We start from the raw sequence: 22,104 nt of genomic DNA, 5'->3' as shown, positions 1-22,104 counted from the left end.
TTAGAGTATGAGGTTGGATAATTCAGCAGTCGTGGGTGGAGCAAAACTGGAGAAGTGACAAGGAAAAGGAAATTCAGATGGGGAGGGAGCAGACAGGGTTTCCACTTCCTTATTTTCTCTCACTTAAAACTGAAACAAGTTAACGTGACAACTTAAAAGAATCCTTCATGGCACAAAGTTATGGAAATAAGGTGTAGTGGAAATAAGAAAAATGGTACAATGTAAAAAATAAGTACGGTAATTTTTCTTCAATAAAATACTCTGCACAACTTGCAAATGGGAACTAGAAACAAAAGCAGGACAGGAATAGAAAGATACCTCCACTTTTAAATTGTTGTTTGAGAAAAATAATTAAAATTGTATTCACTTGTATGGTAAAATTAAATGTAGGTAACTGTATATTACCTGTTGAATTTGTGACAAAGGAAGGCAACATTAATAAAGGAAAAGCGGAAAGGTAACAAGTGATTGGGGGAGCACATACGTTTCTATAACATGAGTACAAGATTTTTATTTGAAATCAAAGGACCTGTTCTTTGCTCTTTAAGTATTGACATATAAGTTGTAATCAATTATATATTTTTTCAATTTTGATCATTTTTTTAATGTATTGATTTGATGAATTTTCCTACCTTTTTTAAAAAGACATAAAAGAGTCTACTTTATGTGTACATTATGAGGAGCTGTGAAAGGCAATGAAAAAAGTACCGTATTTTCCGCACTATAAGGCGCACCTAAAAGCCTTTATTTTTTTCAAAAGCTGACCATGCGCCTTATAATACAGTGCGCCTTATTTATGGATCAACATTAAGTCGCAAAGTCTTCCAACTAACTTGCAGCCCCCGACTAGATTTTCCCCCGAACGCCAAGTAGTCCGCGGTGTATGCTGGGATTTATATACCGGCGTTTCATTGGCTAACCAATGTGTCAATCATCATTTGAATCGATCACTATTAGCTAAAGTTATTCGGAGGTCAAGGGGCGGATCCTTTTTATCATTTACAGGCTGGCATTGGCTTGAACGGCAGAACAAAGCCTGCAATTGGCCAAAAAAGATGTGTCAATCATCAGTTGAATCGATCACTATTGGCTAAAGTTATTCGGAGGTCAACGGGCGGATCCTTTTTATCATTTACAGGCTGGCATTGGCTTAAACGGCAAAACAAAGCCTGCAATTGGCCGAAAAAGATGAATGTGTATGGCACGTGGTTGACGGCATACAGAAAGCATTTTTTACTATACTGTATTTGTAAATATTTTATTCTCCTGGATTTACTACACTCAGGGATATAAGAGGACATTGGCTGCACATTATAATGAACACAACGACTTTGGTGAGCTACTCCGGCTATATATTATCCCTGTATCTGGTTTCAGACTGAACTCGATGTTTCTGTGATAAGCGGTGCAGATAATGGATGGAATGGAGTGTCTATTTTTAAATTAAACTTATTTCCAAGTGTTTATTGTCATATGCACAGTAAAGTTGCGAGCGAAAAAGAAAATAGAAACTAAGGAATGGTTGGCATTTCTTGAATCCCAAGACTTTAACCTTCCGAATGATGGAACGATGCATTTGAGTGACATCGTACGGACACCGCATCCGCACGTGTTCTCGACACGTATTTGCATCTTTGCAAGCTTTCGGAATGTTAAGGGGGTAATAAGTTTGACTGAACTATCTGACTGTTTTGTCGACGTTCCCATTGTAGCGCCTTATAATCCGGTGCGCATTATGTATGTCAAAAATAGGACCAAAAACTATTTTTTGGGGGATGCGCCCTATAACCTGGTGCGCCTTATAGTGCGGAAAATACGGTACATCATAACTGTCAAACATGCGGCCCGCCAGCCGGATCAGGTACGCTAAGGGTTTTACTCCGGCCCCTGAGTATACGCTGAGAGAAGCACGAGAGAAAAATAAACTTGCAGTTTGAAGTATGCAGTATTTCCACTGGATGCTGCCAAAGCCAGGAACCACTCACAAACCAACGAAAGCTCTATTCAAAATGGCGTCCCTGTTCGGCTGCGGTCACATGGGCTCGCTACAGTTTTTTACACTTCGGCCATAAGACCCAGTCTTCGACTCAGTTTTGACAGCGCACAAAGTCAGCTCGAACTGCAGATTAATATACGATCACAGTTTTTTTTGCTGGATATGCGAACATCCAGAAATCCAACGCTCATTTCTACGATCACTCTGGAGTGTTTACTTAGCCTCGGAGTGCTACGTCAACAAGACCCAGCGGCCTACAAAGCAGCGAAGCAGAGTGGCAAGACAGCGGCGTGACCGGACGAGGAAGCGAGGTTGTCGGGCTGGCTAACAGCTAGGCTAAAGGCTAAACCCTTCAAAACGCCTCCCCCATCCATTTTCCTCTCCAACGTTCGCTCTCTGGACAATAAACTGGACCATTTAACAACTGGAAGTGGCATCGAACCGCAAGATGACGAACTGCTGCGCTAAAATTCTAACGAAGACATGGTTAATCTTATCTATCCCGGCTGACGCTCAAGGAAACTGTGCGGGTCAGATGTATCGACATTTCGTTCTGTATACACGTGTACACGAATGACAATAAAGTAAATCTGAATCTGAATCTGAATTTCTTTCTCTCTTATCTCTTTCTTTCTTACACTTTCTTACCCTCTCTCTGTCTTACTCTGTCTCTTTTTTTTCTCCCTCCCTCTCTGTCTCTCTGTCCCCATTTCCTTTTTCTTCCTCTCAGTTCGCCATTTTTCTCTCTCACACTGTATCTATTTCTTCTCCTTCTTTTTTCTCTCCCCCCTGTCACTCTTTTTCTTCTCTCTTAGACTCCCTCTCTCGCTGTCTCTATTTTTCTGTTTCTTCTATCTCTTTTTCCTTTCTCTGTCTTTTTTTATTCTCTTTCTCTAACTCACTTTTTCTCTTTGTGTTTATTTCTCTTGCTTTTTCTCTCAATTTTTCTGTCTTTCTCACTCCCCCTCTCTTTTTTATCTTTGTCCCTGTCCGTCTATTTATTTTATCCTTTTTTTAATCTTTTTTTTTCTCCCCTCTTTTTCTTTCATTAACTATTTTTGTAAACGCCTCTTTCTCTCTCTTTGTACCTCTCTCTTCTTCACTCGGTCTTTCTCTATTTCTGTCTTTCTTCCTTTCTCTGTTTCTCCTTTTTTTCTCTCTCTCTTACTCTCCATCTCTCTCTCTCTCTCTCATCTCTTTCTCTCTTTAATCTACTAGTGAAGCTCCTGTAAGTTTTTTTCCTACCATGTTCTCCTTGAGCTCAAATAAGTTTTACACCCCTTACAAACGCATTTAAATAAAGTTGTCATTTAGCAGGGGTCACCAAGTTTTTGGGAGCTGAGCGCTACTTTTTGTTACTGATTGGCATGGAGGGATACCATTTTGATGTACGTTTTAAACTAACCAAAATTATTACTATGTTGTTACTATGTTGTATTTATTGGGCATTAAGTCAAGCACTAAAACTTCATGGCATTTAAAAATGAAATTTAGTAGAAAATCGCAATGATCCATAACTGGTGAGATATTTTCGGAACCTGTCCGTTGGCTACTTCAGGTGTTCTTAGAAGGAGTCTCTTGTGCGATATTATAAGGGCAGTAATAGGTGTCATCTTGGTTGGTATGGTTACTTTCACAATGTAATCTGATACAGTGACTAGTTACCTGTTGTGAAACATAATCTGAATAGCATAACCCTGCAGAAATGTAACTTGATTACTTTTGATTACATTTGGATTATTTTAATACCAAAGATGCTAAAAAAAAATTAAAAATCAAACTTAATATACATTAAACTACCAAATGATATTCAAGCTAAATTACACAATGTAAAAACTAATCTTGTTTATTTGTATATCCATTATCACGATAAGTCTCAAAGGGCTGTACAAACTAAGAACAATGTTCCTTCTAAGATGTGATTAAGGGCTATGCAAATAAACATGACTTGACTTGACTAAGCTGCACAGACCGCAGCGGTAGCCCAAGACATACGCAAGCTAAGCGGCTCCTTAAGGCCCCGCAACCACTAGGTGGCCCCCAAGAGTGGTTAACTTTTTTGGTCGCCATTGTCACTTTGTGTGTCCACTCAAAAATACTACAACAGAAATACAACAAAAATACTACACAATAACTACAAACTAAATATCAAATATAGTGCTTAAAAACAGGGACCTCATATATTATTTTTCTTTCACTCTGAAAATAAAAAACTGGTATAGAATTACTACAAAAGTACGACTACCGTAATTCTATACAGACGCTGCCCTACTTACGAAATTTCGGGTCAGGTTCAGGCCCGGGCCCAATATCTTATCTCTACTCTGCGTTGTTTCAACCGCTGGCTTTTGAAGTCAATGTCAGCACGAGATTGAGTAAATGAATGCAGGCATGCATGTGAGCTGAAGCTATGATAAGAGAAAGGGGCGGTTGGGGTGGGTTGTAAGAGTTTCCTTTTGAAAATAAAACATTATTATTGTATTATTTTTAAAATAATGAATATTCAAAAAATAAGAAAATCAAGGTCAGATAGTGCTTGTAGTCCTGCAAAAAAAGTGTTTAAATTTTAACCACGCAGTATAGTTTATTAGGCAAAACTAAAACCTTCTCTTTCACATGGCAGACAATACATACTGTTTTATTTCACATTAAGAGCACATCAGGAACCCATTTCGTTTTAAACACACAAAGTGTTCACATTCTAAATTTACAACAAACTCTGGGAGGGCTTTTGTCTATGTTCTAGTTTTACTTTTTTGAAGTGGGGATGCCAAACCTCTTGACAATATTCGGATATACTAGGCTAAGTAAACGATTCTTACAATTTAACAGGACAGTTAACAGTACAGGTTTGATTCCCGGTTCCTCCGTGTTATATGTCGAAGTGTCCTTGGGCAAGACACTGAATCCTTAATGCCCCCAGCAGGTAAGGCGCCTTGCATGGCTGACTCCCTGGTGTGTGTGAGAGTGTGTGTAAATGGGTAAGTGTGAAGCACATTGTTAAGCGCTTTGGGAGGTCTTCCTTGACTTGAAAAGCGCCATATAAATGCAGAAAATTCACCATTTAAATGCTACAGTGTCAAAGAAGATTTTGGGATTATTCTTTTGTGCTGCAAGCACCTTCCAAAAAAGGCTGATTTTGCAGAGACAAGGACTGCTTTAAACCTCATCAAGCCGTCACACGAGGTTTAACGGAAAGCCTCAAGCTTGGTACCGTCCCATTTTCCTTCAGATTTCCTGCAGTCTTGTTTAAGTGATCCATCTATTTTTTTCAGTAAACCATGGGGCCATCAGAATTGGAACGCTATCGATGTGTTTAATAAGTATAATTTTATCTCCGGCATATGTACTCATGACGAGTCATATATGGCCTCCGAGCCGTAGGTTCCGGACCCCTGGTATAGACTAAATATACAGGACTGTCTCAGAAAATTAGAATATTGTGATAAAGTTCTTTATTTTCTGTAATGCAATTAAAAAAACAAAAATGTCATACATTCTGGATTCATTACACATCAACTGAACTATTTCAAGCCTTTTATTATTTGAATATTGCTGATTTTGGCTTACAGCTGAAAAAAACTCAAAAATCCTATCTCAAAATATTAGAATACTTCCTCAGACCAAGTAAAAAAATAATTTTATAACAGCAAAACTAAATCAAACATTTGAAAATGTCCATTGATGCACTCAGTACTTGGTTGGGAATCCTTTTGCACGGATTACTGCATCAATCCGGCGTGGCATGGAGGCAATCAGCCTGTGGCATTGCTGAGGTGTTATTGATGCCCAGGATGCTTCGATAGCGGCCTTCAGCTCATTTGCATTTGTAGGTCTGGTGTCTTTCATCTTCTTCTTAACTCTACCCCACAAATTCTCGATGGGGTTCAGGTCAGGGGAATTAGCAGGCCAATCAAGGACAGTGATGCCATGGTCAGTGCACCAGTTACTGGTGGTTTTGGCACTGTGGGCAGGTGCCACATCATGCTGGAAAATGAAATCCTCATCTCCATAGAGCTTTTCAGCAGATGGAAGCATGTAGTGCTCTAAAATCTCTTGGTACACAGTTGCATTTACTCAGGACTTGATGAAACACAGTGGCCCAACACCAGCAGCTGACATGGCTCCCCAAACCATTGCTGACTGTGGGAACTTCACACTGGATTTCAAGCAACTTGGATTTTGCTCCTCTCCAGCCTTTCTCCAGACTCTGGCGCCTTGACTTCCAAATGAAATGCAAAACTTGCTTTCGTCTGAAAAGAGGACTTTGGACCACTCTGCAAATGTCCAGTGCTTCTTCTCCATAGCCCAAGTCAGACGCTTCTTCCGTTGTCTTGAGTTCAGAAGTGGCTTGACCATGGGAATACGGCTATTGTAGCCCATTTCCCGGACACGTCTGTGAACTGTGGCTTTTGATACCTGGACTCCAGCTTCAGCCCACTGTCTTTGAAGCTCCCCCAAATTCTGGAAGCGGCTCTTCTTTACAATTTTGTTAAGGCTGCGGTCATCTCTCTTGGTTGTGCAGCGTTTCCGGCCACATTTTTCCCTTCCAACAGACTTTTTGTGGAACTGCACTCTGTGAACAGCCTGCTCTTTTAGAAATTTCTTTTTGTGTCTTACCCTCCTGATGGAGGGTATCAATGATGGTCCTCTGGACAGCAGTCAGATCAGCAGTCTTCCCCATACTTGTGATTTAGTTTACTGAACCAAGCTGAGTGTTTTTAAGGCTCAGGAAACCCTCGCAAGGTGTTTCGAGTTAATTAGAGGATTCAGGTGATTAGTTGAATAGCCTACTTGTATACTTTTTCATGATATTCTAATATTTTGAGATAGGATTTTTGAGTTTTCTTAAGCTGTAAGCCAAATTCAGCAATATTAAAATAATAAAAGGCTTGAAATAGTTCAGTTGATGTGTAATGAATCCAGAATGTATGACATTTTTGTTTTTTTTAATTGCATTACAGAAAATAAAGAACTTTATCACAATATTCAAATTTTCTGAGACAGTCCTGTATATATATGATATTGACATATAGAAAGTACATATGTTTGTTTATGGTGTGTGTTCATTATGTGAAAATAAAACACTTCGGAACATTAAAGAAATGCTTCAAAACTGCCAAAGACGCTTTTAGCCCGGTCACACAGCCTTTCACAGGCGAATCGCGGCTGAATCACGGCCAGAAATTTCTGCCCGTGAAGCAGACGCTGTTGGATGCTTTGAGATCGCGATACAGACGCAATACAGCCGTGCTTTACACGCGGTAAGAAATTCACACGCGGTTGGCCGCGCGAAAAAGTTTTGCGCTGCTCAAAAATTTAGACCACGGGTAACCGGGGGCGGCACAGCAATGCAGCCGCGGTTACCCGCGATAAGGACGCTGAACAGTCGCCGGCCAATTTTGCACATTTTCCACCGCGGGCAACCAAGGGCAAAAAATTTTTTTACCCGCGATACAGACGCGAAAGGCTGTATGACTGGGCCTTTAGAAAAATATATTACTCATTGTTATCAATGGTATATTTTTAGCTTCACACTTCCACTAGAATGAATTGAAATAGTTATACAAATGTTGATGGATAGAGCGAAAAGTAGATTGAGAAAATGTAACGGTGGCAGTGATGCCTTGCTTAAGGAGCAAAATGGCGGCGCCCTGTATGGCTGCGGCTGCATCTGCTCCCAACAGTTTCTCACATTTTGGTCAAAAACCCCAGTCTTCGACTCAGTTTTTGAGGGCGAACAAAGACAACTCTAACTGCAGATTAATAAACGATCGCAGTTTTTTGCTGGATATGCGAACATCCAGAAATCCGACGCTCATTTCTACGATCACTCTGGAGTGTTTACTTAGCCTCGGAGTGCTACGTCAACAAGACCCAGCGGCCTACAAAGCAGCGAAAAAAAGTGGCAAGAGGAAGCGCTGTGACCGGGGGAGGAAATGAGGTTGTCGGGCCGGGCTAACGGCTAGGCTGAAGGCTAAACCCTTCAAAACGCCTCTCCCATCCATTTTCCTCTCCAACGTTCGCTCCCTGGACAACAAAATGGACCATTTACAAGTGGAAATTACATCGAACCGCGAGATGACGAACTGTTGCGCTCTAATTCTGACGGAGACATGGCTAAACTCATCTATCCCGGATGACGGTGTTAGCATTGTGGGGCTAACTGCTTTCCGCGCTGATAGAAGCGGCGAGCTCACCGGTAAGTGCAGGGGTGGCGGACTATGCATTTATACCAGGGGTCGGGAACCTTTTTGACTCAGAGAACCATAAAAGCACAATTTTTGGAAATGTGTTTCAGTGAGAGCCATATAATATATCTTAAGACTGAATTAAATTAAATGTGAGCATAACAAGCGTCTTAATTTATTATTTTAAATAATGATGTTATAATACTCACCATTAATGCGTCTTCTGGTGCTGCATGGTTTGCTGATGGTTTTGTAGTCTGGTTGCTACTTGGTGAGTTAAAGCTTCATGCAGGCATTGACGGCTTCATCCGTTAAATGTGATCGTAGGTTGGACTTGATGTTTTTGAGATGTGAAAATGACTGCTCACATGAATATGTCGATCCAAACATTGTCAATACACCAATACTCACACGCCTCAGTGTGTGGTATGTGACTGGAAGCGCGTTCCAAGCTTTGAGAATCAGCTCGTCTTTGGATTGAAGTTTGTCCAGTTCTGTCCTCATGTGCTTGCTCGCCAACTCCGCTTTCTGTCGTGCAATTCTTTCCAATTCTTCATTCAGTGATTTGAACTTGCTCATCCTCATCTCTGAGGCCTTCAGGTCAGCCACTTCTGCTTCAAAATCTACCAGGGAGACATCAGGAATGCAACTCAGGTCGGCTGTGTTCAGTGAACACTCGTTTGGATGGGTGGTGAACTTAATAAGACCACAGTGCTCACGAAATTCTCCAAAGTGCGCTTTGAACGACTGGAGGAGACCGGATGTGAAGCCAGCTAGCTGGTGGAGATGTTTTGAGTGGGCTCACATGTTGTGTATGCTGAAGGCTAAACCCTTCAAAACGCCTCTCCCATCCATTTTCCTCTCCAACGTTCGCTCCCTGGACAACAAAATGGACCATTTACAAGTGGAAATTACATCGAACCGCGAGATGACGAACTGTTGCGCTCTAATTCTGACGGAGACATGGCTAAACTCATCTATCCCGGATGACGGTGTTAGCATTGTGGGGCTAACTGCTATCGACGAGATAATAAAATTTGAGGAGCCACTCAGTTTTCGCTACCTCAGGATGCTCGTTGCCTTTCGTTTCAAGAAAAATCCGTATTTCGTTGAGGCAAGCCGTAAAACGGCTGAGCACCTTTCCTCTTGACAACCAGCGCACATTGCTCTGCAAAAGCAGACCGTGCAAAGGGGGCATGGCGTGTGTCGAAGTGCCGCTTAACATTCGACTGTTTCATCGATGCAATTTTGTCATAGCAAATTAGGCATACCTCTTCACAAAGGAAAATTCTTCGGGCTGTTCGTCCTGAAATGTACGATATTCAACATATTTTTTTTGTTTCGCCATCTTCTCCGTCGGAGAGTTAGCTTTGAGCTAATGACCAACGGCCAAGTGCCAATGGACGCAAAAGGGGGCGTGTACCTGTGCCCCCCAGTAACGGCCAACATCGGGTATTATCATCCAACTAAAATAGACAATCGCTCGTGCAACTGCAACTCTGCACAAGACATGATCAATAGAAAATCGATGGATGCATTTAAGCAAACGATAATTTTTTCAAACCCAAATCTGCGAGCCAGATTTGCGAGCCATATGTTATCATCAAAAGAGCCATATCTGGCTCGCGAGCCATAGGTTCCCGACCCCTGATTTATACCAACAACAACTGGTGTAGAAATGCTAAGATAATCTCGAATCACTGCTCACGAGACATTGAACTTTTGACGGTGATCTGCAGACCCTACTACTTACCGAGGGAGTTTAGTGCTACCATCATTACTGCCGTGTACGTGCCACCCAGCGCTAATACTAAGGAGGCAATGGACGTTCTCTACCGAACTGTGAGTGAACTGCAGCATGCTTACACCGAGTGCATTTTCATTGCGGCGGGGGACTTTAACCAGGCCAACATGAAAACAGTTCTCCCGCATTTCCACCAGCATGTCAACTTTGCTACAAGAGGTAGGAACACATTAGACTTGGCCTACACAAATATCAGAGGAGCATACAGAGCAGCCCCCCGCCCCCACCTTGGCTCATCAGATCACCTTTCTGTTATGCTAATTCCTGCATACAAGCCCCTGCTGACCAGAGAAAAACCTACAGTGAAGCAGGTGAGGGTGTGGACTGAGGGGGCAATGGAGGCACTACAGGACTGCTTTGAATGCACTGATTGGGACATGTTTAAATCGGCTGCCACTTACAACAACAAAATAAATATAGATGAGTACGCCATGTCTGTGTCAGCCTACATCAGTAAATGCGCAGAAGACGTCAGCAATACCAAAACCATCTGCACCTGTGCCAATCAGAAGCCCTGGATGACTGCTGAGATACGCAAACTGCTAAAGGTACGGAACCTTGCCTTTAAATCTGGTGACGAGGAGGCGCTGAGATCAGCGAGGGCTAACCTGAACCGTGCTATCAGACTAGCAAAGCGATCGCACAGTCAAAAAATCCAGGACCGTTTCCTCACCACAACCAACACCAGGGATATGTGGAAAGGCATTCAGGCCATCACCAGATACAAGCCAACCACCGCCCCAGTGCAGGACACTAGCATGGACTTTCTGAATGACCTCAACAACTTCTTTGGGAGGTTCGAGGCACAAAATGGCACCCCTGCAGCGAAAGCGGTTCCAAATCAGGACGAAAGAGCGCTCCACCTGGACTCATCTGACGTGAGGAAGACCCTGAGAAGGGTCAAGTCAAGTCATTTTTATTTGTATAGCCCTAAATCACGAAGAGTCTCAAAGGGCTTCACAGATTGTTACACTATATTACACAAACTATTTTCAACCGACAAGAGGAGTAGGTTATCCGTATGCAATGGAGTAGAAGTGAGTTTTAAGTTTAGATTTAAACATTTCCACTGAGGTTGCAGATCGGAACTCAGGGGGAAGAGCATTCCACAGCACCGGTGCCCGGATGGAGAACGCTCTCGAACCAGCAGAAGACTTCTTTGCTCTCGGGGTCATCAGAAGACCAGCACTCTCAGATCGTAGGCTTCGGACCGGGACATAGTGGCAGATCAGATCTGAAAGATAAGAGGGAGCAAGTCCATGTATGATTTTGTACAATACTAAGAGAACTTTGAAGTCACATCTTTGGCTAACTGGGAGCCAATGCAGGTTAGCCAAAATCGGTGTTATGTGATCGTACTTTTTTGTCCTAGTTAAAAGCCTCGCTGCGGCATTTTGTACTAGCTGAAGAGACTTGATTCTGGACTTCGGGAGACCGGAGAGTAGTGCATTACAGTAATCGAGACGGGAGGTAACAAATGCATGAATTATTGTTTCCGCATCAGACTGAGACAGTATTGAACGGATTTTAGCAATGTTGCGAAGATGGAAGAAGGCAGTTCTAGTAATTTGCTTTACATGCATCTCAAAGGATAGATCAGGGTCAAATATGACACCTAAATTTTTAACTGAGTCACTCTGTGTGATGTGACATTTGTCAATGTTCACAGCAGTTTTTGAGAATAAGTCACGGCATTTAGAAGGACCAATGACTAACATTTCGGTCTTTTCAGAGTTAAGACGCAAGAAATTGAGTGACATCCACTCTTTTATCTCAGTGAGACAGGCCTCCAAATTTCCACAGTTTAGTATGGAAGATTCCTCCAACGGAAGATATAGTTGAGTGTCGTCTGCATAGCAGTGGAAGCTGATATTGTACTTGCGAATAATATCACCTAATGGAAGCATGTAAATGTTGAAAAGTAGGGGGCCGAGCACTGAACCCTGCGGAACACCGCAGGTAACATTAAAGGGCTCAGATGTCGTTTCACCATATTTAACACAGTGCGTCCTATCTGAGAGGTAGGATCTGAACCACGAGAGGACGGTTCCTGAGAGACCAATCCATTTTTCCAACCGTTCTAGTAGGATATTGTGGCGCACTGTGTCAAAAGCAGCACTAAGATCCAGCAGCAGCAAAAGTGATGATGCGCCAGAATCCATTGACATTAGGAGATCATTTGTTACCTTGATCAGAGCTGTCTCAGTAGAGTGGTTAGCCCTGAATCCTGATTGCATGGATTCAAAAAGGTTATTCTCAGATATGAAAGCATTCAGCTGCTGTGCCACTACTCTTTCGAGTACTTTAGAGAGGAAAGGTAGGTTTGACACAGGTCTGTAATTACTTAAGATTTCTGGATCAAGGTTGGGTCGTTTCAGTGTGGGTTTAATAACGGCGGACTTAAAAGCTGCTGGAACTACACCTGAGGAGAGTGATGTATTTATAATATTTAGAACTGAAGGCCCAAGGACGCTAAAAAGACTTTTAATAAGTGAACCTGGGAGCGGGTCGAACTGGCAAGTTGTCGGTTTGGCCGCATTCACCACTTGTTTGAGATCATCAAGTGACAGTTCACTAAAACCGGCCATTTTCCCAGGGCAGCCACCCTGTCGTGCATTTGTAAATTTCAGTCCTTTAATACGTGTGGTACTAACAATATCTTTTGCAATTTCTTCCTGTATGCATTGAATCTTCTTAGTGAAGAAGACCATTAAGTCCTGAGCAGAGTGTGTCGAACTATCTGCGATAGTCTGTTGCCTTGTAAGGGATGCTACAGTGTCAAAAAGGGCTTTGGGGTTGTTCTTTTGAGATGCAATCACCTTCGAAAGGTAGGCCGATTTTGCAGAGGCAAGGGCCGCTTTATACTTTAACAAGCTGTCACACCAGGTTTTATGGAAAACCTCAAGCTTGGTAGCGCGCCATTTTCTCTCCCATTTCCTGCATTCTTTTTTAAGGGTTCTAAACTCCTCGAGTCAGAATCAAGTCTAGCGTGTTCCCATTTTTATGGGTTGGCAAATCAACCAATTGAATAAAACCAAATGCATCAATTAGAGAACTAAACGCAATAGTAAGTGAACTGTGTAGGGAGTTCATATGAATGTTAAAGTCTCCCATAATTATAATTTTGTCTGCATAGGTTACTAGTTCAGACAAAAGTTCAGCAAATTCGTCTAAGAAAGTTGTGTATGGCCCAGGTGCACGATAGATAGTTATTACATCAATTGACAATTGAGGGGACCGCATCACAAGAGCCTCAAACGTTTTGTAATTATTAGAGGTACGTGTATTAAATTTGAGCGATTTTTCAGAGATTAGCGCAACACCACCACCCCTTTTCAACGTGCGCGCTATATGACTACTCTCGTAGTCTGGGGGAGAGGCATAATTTAGCGCTAAGTGCTAATCCGGGCGTAACCACGTTTCACAAAGACCCATACAGTTAAGTTTATAATCACGAATAATGTTATCAACAAGTAAAGCTTTTGGAGCAAGCGATCTAATATTTAACAGACCAAATCTCAGCTTTGCTGAATCATTTGACTTAGCTGAACTCTTTGTAGTCTTTGTCGAGATCTTCAAAAGCTCCTGGCGTTGTGGCCGTTCGTGAGCGCTGAGTTTAAAGCGTCGGTTGTCCGGCGAGGAATGAATGGTGGAATTAGTTACATCCTCGCGTCCATCCTCGCGTCCATCTTGCTGCTTGGACTTCAAACGCTTCACACATCTACCTGCACGGCAACCACGCTTCTGTTTCCTTTCTTTACGGCGCCGTCGGCGTCGTTTATTAAGAGGAATAGCTGTCCACAAGGATCCCGGGTCTCTTTGAAGTTCACTCGGTATATCATGGGCGGTATAAAAAGTGCCCGAAAAGTCGAAATTTAGACGCTCACCCAGCCGAATAAGTTCGTCCCTACTGTAAGTGTTTTTGGCCACACATGTGTCCAAAAGTGAAAGCAAAAAAGACAAGAGAACGGCACGAGCCGCAAGCATATATCCATGCGCAGCCATCTTGAATCGTTCAATCGGGTCAACACACGGAAGGCTCCAGGCCCGGACAACATTCCAGGGCGGGTCCTTAGGGAGTGCGCCGATCAGCTGGCTTGTGTACTAACAGACATTTTCAACACCTCGCTAGACCAAGCCACAGTACCATCATGCTTCAAGATTGCCACCATCATCCCTGTGCCAAAGAACCCCCTGATCTTATTATTCAACGATTACCGGCCCGTTGCACTGACTCCCATCATAATGAAGTGCTTTGAGAGACTGGTTAAAGAGTACATCACCTCCAGTCTCCCCTCCTCACTCGACCCCTTTCAGTTCGCCTACCGGACAAACCGCTCCACCGGGGATGCCATCACCTCTGCGCTTCACCTGAGCCTGACACACCTAGAGGAGAAGAACACCCATGTGCGGATGCTGTTCCTGGACTTCAGTTCAGCATTCAACACCATCATCCCACAACACCTGGTAGACAAAATGAGACTCCTGGGTTGCAACACTCCCCTGCGGAACTGGCTGCTGGACTTCCTCACTGACAGACCCCAGTCAGTGCGGATTGGTCAGAACATCTCCGATGTCATCAACCTCAGCACGGGCTCCCCCCAAGGCTGTGTCCTGAGCCCCTTGCTGTTCACCCTGATGACACACGACTGCGTCCCTAGGTCCGCCACAAACCACATCGTGAAGTTTGCGGACGACACAACAGTGGTGGGCCTCATCAGGGACGACAACGACCTAGCCTACAGAGAGGAGGTGGAGCAGTTGGTGGGCTGGTGCAGGGACAACAGCCTGGTCCTGAATGTTTACAAAACTAAAGAGATCATTGTCGACTTCAGAAAAAACCAGCCCAACCATGCCCCACTTTTCATCAACAACAAGCCTGTGGAGGTTGTCAGCAGCATCAAGTTCCTAGGGGTGCACATCGCAAACAAACTCACCTGGTCAGTGAACACTGCATCACTGGTTAAGAGGGCACAGCAGCGCCTGTACTTCCTGCGGAGGATGAGGAGAGCCCACCTGCCCCCACCCTCCCTCATCACATTCTACAGGAGCACCATAGAGAGTATCCTGACCAGCTGTATCTCTGTGTGGTGTGGAGGCTGCAGCGCTACCGACTGGGGTAGTGTGAGGAGGGTGACGAGGACAGCAGAGAAAATCATCGGGACTTCTCTTCCCTCCATTCAGGACATTGGCCAGAAGCGCTGCCTATCCCAAGCTAAGAACATTATCAGGGACCCCTCTCACCCCCATCATGGACTGTTCACTCTGCTAGCCTCTGGGAAGAGGTACTGCAGTGCGCGGTGCAGGACCACCAGGTTCCACAATAGTCTTGTGCCCCTGGCCATTAGACTGTTAAATGGTCTATCAAACACATAGTAAATCTAAACTGCTGCTAATCTGTACATCTGTGGGTTTTGTTTGAGTTTTTGCACTACTGGCAGTTCTTTGTAGCTAGCCACTCCTTGCACATCTGTTTCTCTGCACTATTGTACTTACAGCGTTATTGTTACTGTTTACCTGACTTGTTTACCTGACTGCCCATTTTGCACATCTGGTTAGCTACTCCTCTTGCACTATTTGCGCTACTGTAAAATACTACACATAGCCATAATTATTTAGTATATTATTAGCACTCAATACTACAACTCAATACAACATTTTATTTATATCTGTACATTCAAGGAAACTGTGCGGGTCAGATGTATCGACATTTCGTTCTGTATACACGTGTACTAGAATGACAATAAAGTAGATCTGAGTATCAATGTACAGTCGTTTATGGACCGCACAGGCCTTTGTCAATCCTAGTGAGCGCATCCAAAACATTAATGTTAGTTAAACCTGCGTTCAAGGGTGTTTGCGCGGTGTGTGACCTTCTAATCTATGTCCAACAAATGAAAGCTTTACTGTAGGGGTATGGAAAAGCAGAATATCCACATGTTGTGGACTTCCCCCCGCCCCCCCAACGAAATAAAATCCTTTTGAATTCTTGTAAATGCTGTTTTGACATATTGCATTAATATTAGTTGTGCCTGAACAATAATTAAAGGTTCTGGGTGGAAAAATTGTGTTTATTTGTGAAGTCATTGCAGAGTCTCTCGGCTTTTACTGTCAGCGTCAATGGACTATTTGAATATGAAATTTTTCTGTACATTTTCAGGTTTCTGAACTCTCTTTTGGAAGAGCCTGAAGTGTTGATAAATGGAGCTGGTCAGGGAAAGGTTGGTGGCATCATTCAGAGGCTGTTTCTGAATGCACAAGAGGTGAGCAGCTTAGCACTTATTGCACGCGTGTCCGTTTTCACGCAAGTGAACATGTGCAACTGTGTGTAAGAAACTAGACAGTACAGAAGGTTTTCGCAGTTAATGGGTACCAAACAACCCACGAAAAGTGAAAATTCTCAAAATAGTGGCACGTCTTTTTTTTGTCGTGTAGCCTTGATTAGAGCGAATTTTATCAACCGGGGGTTGACTTAGGGTAAGGAAAGAGAGGGAGACAGTGTGAGAGGATTCATTCTTCCAAGGGGAGCCTGATAGAAAATAATTAAATTGCAGTGGGTTAAGGTCACTGTTAAAAAATATATTTCGAAATGTGTCTGCTTCTAGGCTGCCATTGAGGATAAGGACACTGGGCTGATGAGAGAAGAAGAAAGCAAGCTGACTCAAGGAAATGGCAAAACACATGATTTTCCTTCACCAGCAGGCCGGGAGATTTTGTTGCGTTCATGTGTTCCTCAACCAGCACCATATTCCAAGGCTCTTCCTCAACGACTTTTCTGCGTAATGACTAGGGACGAATTTAGACTTGCAGGGGCATTTTCCTCTGACACAGCTTTCTTTTAATTTCTTGTTTTTAATACCTTTTAATGCAGAGTTGGAATCAATGTACCTGGAAATGCAGATCAGTTAGCTGGTTTGATTTCTGACAATATTTTCAAAACATTAAAGATGTTTGTACTCCATATATAAAAAGTGTCTACAACAGAGTTGCCTCTAAGAACAGCTGATGTGTCCACAGACTTGTTCTGAAAATTGCTCATTCGGGCTGGGTCATTGTGATTTTCGAGTAAAAACTTTTTTTTGTTTTTTTTATTAGGTTAACTGAGTCCATTCAACCCTACTTCCGTACTATCTTCAACAAGAAGTCAACACTGCTGCTGCCAGAATGGAATTCTTAAATTGGCCATTCAGTGCACTTGATATAATATATTCTACCAGAATGTTGAAAATAATGAAAATTTCGCCTGGAACACACATATATCCATTTATTGAAATTGTTTAATCTAATTTTGTGTGTGATTATGTTAATTACAGTGCATCCGGAAAGTATTCACAGCGCTTCACTTTTTCCACATTTTGTTATGTTACAGCCTCATTTCAAATTGTATTATTTTAATCTCTTATCTAAAAATTCTACACAAAATACTCCATTATGACCATGTGAAAAAGTTTTTTTTTTAGTTTTTTTGAATTTATTAAAAATAGAAAACTAAGGAATCACATTTACATAAGTATTCACAGCCTTTGCTGAATACTTTGTTGATCCACCTTTGGCAGCAAATACAGCCTCAAGTCTTTCTGAATATGATCCCACAAGTTTAGCACAGCTATCTTTAGGCAGTTTTGCCCATTCTTCTTTGCAATAAGTCTCAAGCTCAATCAGGTTGGATGGGAGACGTTTGTGCACAGCCATTTTCAGATCTCTCCAGAGATGTTCGATCGGATTCAAGTCTGGACTCTGGCTGGGCCACTCCAGGACATTCACGGAGTAGTTCTGAAGCCAATCTTTTGAGATCTTGGCTGTGTGCTTTGGGTCGTTATCCTGCTGAAAAATGAACCTTCCATGTTCCTTTTACTAAGGAGTGGCTTTCGTCTGGCCACTCTACCATACAGGCCTGATTGGTGGATTGCTGCAGAGATGGTTGTCCTTCTTGAAGGCTCTCCTCTCTCCACAGAGGAACACTGGAGCTCTGACAGAGTGACCATCGGGTTCTCGGTTACCTCCCTGACTAAGGCCCTTCTTCCCTGATCGCTCAGTTTAGAAGGCCGGCCAGCTCTAGGAAAAGTCCTGGTGGTTCCAAATGTCTTCCATTTACGAATAACGGAGGCCACTGTGCTCATTGGGACCTTCAAAGCAGCAAAAATCTTTCTGTATCCTTCCCCAGATTTATGCCTCAAGACAATCCTGTCTCGCAGGTCTACAGACAGTTCTTTTGACTTCATGCTTGGTGTTTCTGCTCTGATATGCACACTCAACGTGGACCTTATATAGACAGGTGTGTGCCTTTCCAAATCATGTCAAATCAACTGAATTTACTGCAGGTGGACTCCAATTAAGCTGTAGAAAGATCTCAAGGATGATCAATGGAAAAAAGATGCACCTGAGCTCAATTTTGAGCTTCATGGCAAAGGCTGTGAATACTTATGTAAATGTGATTTCTTAGTTTTCTATTTTTAATAAATTCAAAAAAGTAAAAAAAAACATTTTCACATTGTCATAATGGAGTATTATGTGTAGAATTTTGAGATAAGAGATTAAATTAATACAATTTGGAATGAGGCTGCAACATAACAAAATGTGGAAAAAGTGAAGCGCTGTGAATACTTTCCGGATGCACTGTATGTTTATGATGTGATTAAACAATTATATATAATCATACATTTATTACCAGGTTGATTTTCTGATTTTTTTTTACAAAGTGTTCCTGATTATTTCTCTTGCGTGATGATATGTGTAACAATATAGTAATAACATGAGTTGTTATTTTTTGCATATCAAACTCATAGCCCTTCATGCTGAACAGGGTGCCCTTCATGCTAGTTGAAAAGAAAAATTACCTGCTAAATAATAATTATAATTATGAGAATAGTCATAATCTTGTGCTAATAATACCCATAATCATAATACGAATAACAATCATAACTTACAGTTAAAAACATCATAAGTATTATAGTAACTATGATTATGTAATAGTATAAACTTAAACCCTTGATCATGTGCAACTTTGTCTTGGTGTCTTCAACATATAACACGGCCTACATTCTTTACACACACACACACACACACACACTTAAATTGAGTAAGACACTCGCCAAATAACGTAATCTTTTGAAACGTGCGTTAGTGTTGTCTTGTGCTGGTTGGGCCCTCTGCTTTGCTTTTCATGGAAGGGCTCCAATTATTCTCTAACTGCGATGATCAACAATTCATACATTGCAAAAAGTGTATTCTTGGCCATAAGACACTTTACATTTTCGCGTATTCGAGACAGGTCAAGCATAATCTTTGCAATGCGTTATAGTGTGCTTCAATTGACCATTTTCTGCACCAGAGACGGAAGTGGGAGTGGGGCACTCTGCCAACCCAAAGAAAAGTGGATGTAGTACTTACAGCAGCACGTATGCTATCTCATTCATATTGTGTATGTCAATGGACAAAAGGGTGGACTCTCTCCTTCCTACAGCGCACATTGTGCATGAGTCTGCACGGAGGAAGCAGCCCCTCCCAGCATATACCTTTGTCGAAGTGATGGGAATTCCGTCTCTTATTACATATGTGGCTTTTTTGGTTCAGCTGACAAGCGGCTCATCAGATTCTTTTTGTTGCTTTAATCCATATATTAACAATTATTAGGTAACATTATGCACACAATAAATTAAAAAGTGGGAAAATACAGAAAAAAGACAACAATTAAAAAGCAAATAAATAAAGAACAAAATAAAAGAAACAAGCGAAAAAGACGAACAACATAATGAAGCAAGGAAAAAAAAGTAAAAAGCTAGGTGTCAGGACCAGAACGGAGACAGAACCCACTTGCGTTGCGTTGCGTTTCTCACAAGTTTTATTGGAAGAAAGAGAAAGGGTTGCGCCCACGATCCGGTGATAACTGGACACGGGAAGCAGGTTGCTCTGAACGCGGAAGTGGATCTTCCGTGGCGAGTGATGGCGCTGTCGGAAACAGAAAAACGGGTCAGTAGCCGGGACAGGAGAGCAAAAACTCAGTCGGGGTCGGAAGTGAGTCCTAAACCAGGAAAGGAGAGTAGACGTGGTCGGGGACAAAAAGAGGTTGAAAGCCAGGACGGGAGAGTAGACGTGGTCAGGATCAAAAACAGGTCGAAGCCGGGGGACAGAAGGGAGCAAAAAAAAAGGTGGGAGTCAGGTTCGAAAAAGGCTTGGAAAGCAGTAGAAACATAAATTAAAATGTCTACAGATTAAAAAAAATGATAAAATACAAAACAATTGAACCTTTTAAATACTTAACAGATGTATTCCTGTTGCTTCTCAGAAAAGAGAAGCAACATGGCGGCGCACATGGATGCTGCGGCTAGTAGCTTTCCAGCTAATTTTCTATTTATTACTGTTCTCTTGTCTTTTTGGCTTTCTTTTCTGGACACATGCGTGGCCAATAATACTTATAGTCAGAAGGAACTTGTTCAATTGGGTGTGCGTCTAAATTTCCACTTTTCGGGCACTTCTTATACCACCTTTGATATCCCGAACAAGATACAAAGAGATCCGGGATCTCCGTGGTCGGCCACCCCACTTACGAAGCGACGGAGACTGCTTAGGGACTGTAAACAGAAGCGGGGTTGTTGGGAAGGTGTGTGAAGCTAAAGGAGCTACATCGGCGAAAGGGCAGAGAAGGACATGAAATACCAGCTCAGTAGCCTAGATGGTAGTGTGCCCGCTTTGAGACTGGGAGGTCGCTGGTTCGCGCCTCGTCCGAGTCATACCTAATTGGTATAATGGCGGCGCCCTCTGTTGGCTGCGGCTGCATCGACTCGCTACAACGGGTCAGGTGTATCGACAGTTCGTTCTGTGTACATTGTTACAAAGAATGACAATACAAAGGAAATTATTATTATTATTATTATGTGCCTAATTCCACCAATATTTCTTCATCGATCTTGCCGGTCAACCGACGCTTGAGACTCAACCGACGCCTGAGACTCAACACGCCCAAACGGCAACATCTTGTGACGATCTCTACAAATACTTCAGCTAAGTTAAACGATTCAGCAAAGCTAAAATGTGGTCTTTTAAATATTAGATCGCTTGCTCCTAAAGCTTTACTTGTTGATAATATTAATCGTGATAACAAACTTCACTTGATTGGTCTATATGAAACTTGTTTGAGACTGAATGAATTTTTACCATTAAACGAGGCTTTGCCTCAAGACTACGTAAGCAGTCATGTAGCACGCTCTTTGAAGAAGGGTGGCGGTGTTGCGCTAATTTCTGAAAAAAAAACTCAAACTTACTCTTCGTACCGCTAATAATTATAAGGCGTTCGAGGCTCTTGTTATGCGGCCCTCCCTATTGTCAATTTATGTAGTAACTATCGCGCACCAGGTCCATACTTAGTTGAATTCTCTGAACTGTTGTCTGACCTAGTAACCTATGCAGACAAAATAATAATTATGGGGGACTTTAACATTCATATGAACTCCCCACTCAGTTCACTTACTGTTGCGTTTCGGTCTCTAATTGATACATTTGGTTTTAATCAACTGGTTGATTTGCCAACTCATAAAGATGGAAACATGCTAGACTTGGTTCTGACTCGAGGAGTTTCAACCTCAAACATGACGGTGTTACCATGTACTACCGTTATTTCTGATCATTATATAGTTACATCTGAGGTGCTAGCTAAATGTAGTATTAAAAAAACTGCAGGATTTACCGGACGCAATATAAGCACTGGCACTGTTTCTGAGCTCTCTGAGTTGCGTCGTTTCCTTTATATAAAGACTCTATCAACTCACTCATGAATGAGTTTAATGCTACCCTGGCTAGTGTCCTGGATTCAGTAGCGCCCTTACGGCTTAAGTCACGACCTAAAAGACACACGCCTTGGTTTACGAAGCTAGAGGTCTTCCGTCAAACTTGGTGAGACAACTTGTTAAAGTATAAAGCAGCCCTTGCCTCTGCAAAATCAGCCTACTTTTCGAAGGCGATTGCGTCACAAAAGAATAACCCCAAAATCCTTTTCGACAATGTAGCATCGCTAACAAGGCAACAGATTATTCAGATAGTTCTACCCATTCAGCCCGTGACTTTATGGTCTTCTTTAATAAGCAGATTCAATGCATACGGGAAGAAATTTCTAAAGA

At 42.4% G+C, this 22,104-nt stretch overlaps 1 protein-coding gene across 1 annotated transcript in view; it reads left to right on the top strand.

Annotated features, from left to right (window-relative positions):
- The window catches only part of LOC148353430 (rab3 GTPase-activating protein catalytic subunit-like), an 87,060-nt gene extending 70,086 nt beyond the window's left edge, over nucleotides 1-16,974 (top strand). Inside the window, exons 15-16 of the mRNA XM_088352410.1 lie at nucleotides 16,152-16,254; nucleotides 16,597-16,974. Coding sequence (XP_088208536.1) covers nucleotides 16,152-16,254; nucleotides 16,597-16,833 — 340 coding nt within the window. The 3' untranslated portion in view covers nucleotides 16,834-16,974. The remainder of the gene's footprint in view (nucleotides 1-16,151; nucleotides 16,255-16,596) is intronic.
- The last annotated feature ends 5,130 nt before the right edge of the window (nucleotides 16,975-22,104 follow it).

The sequence above is a fragment of the Urocampus carinirostris genome, chromosome 14 (genome assembly GCF_059441175.1).
Source record: "Urocampus carinirostris isolate Australia breed hairy pipefish chromosome 14, RoL_Ucar_1.0, whole genome shotgun sequence".
NCBI lineage: Eukaryota > Metazoa > Chordata > Actinopteri > Syngnathiformes > Syngnathidae > Urocampus > Urocampus carinirostris.
The sequence above is the reverse complement of the archived record's forward strand: the minus strand, read 5'-3'. Positions and strand labels throughout refer to the sequence as shown.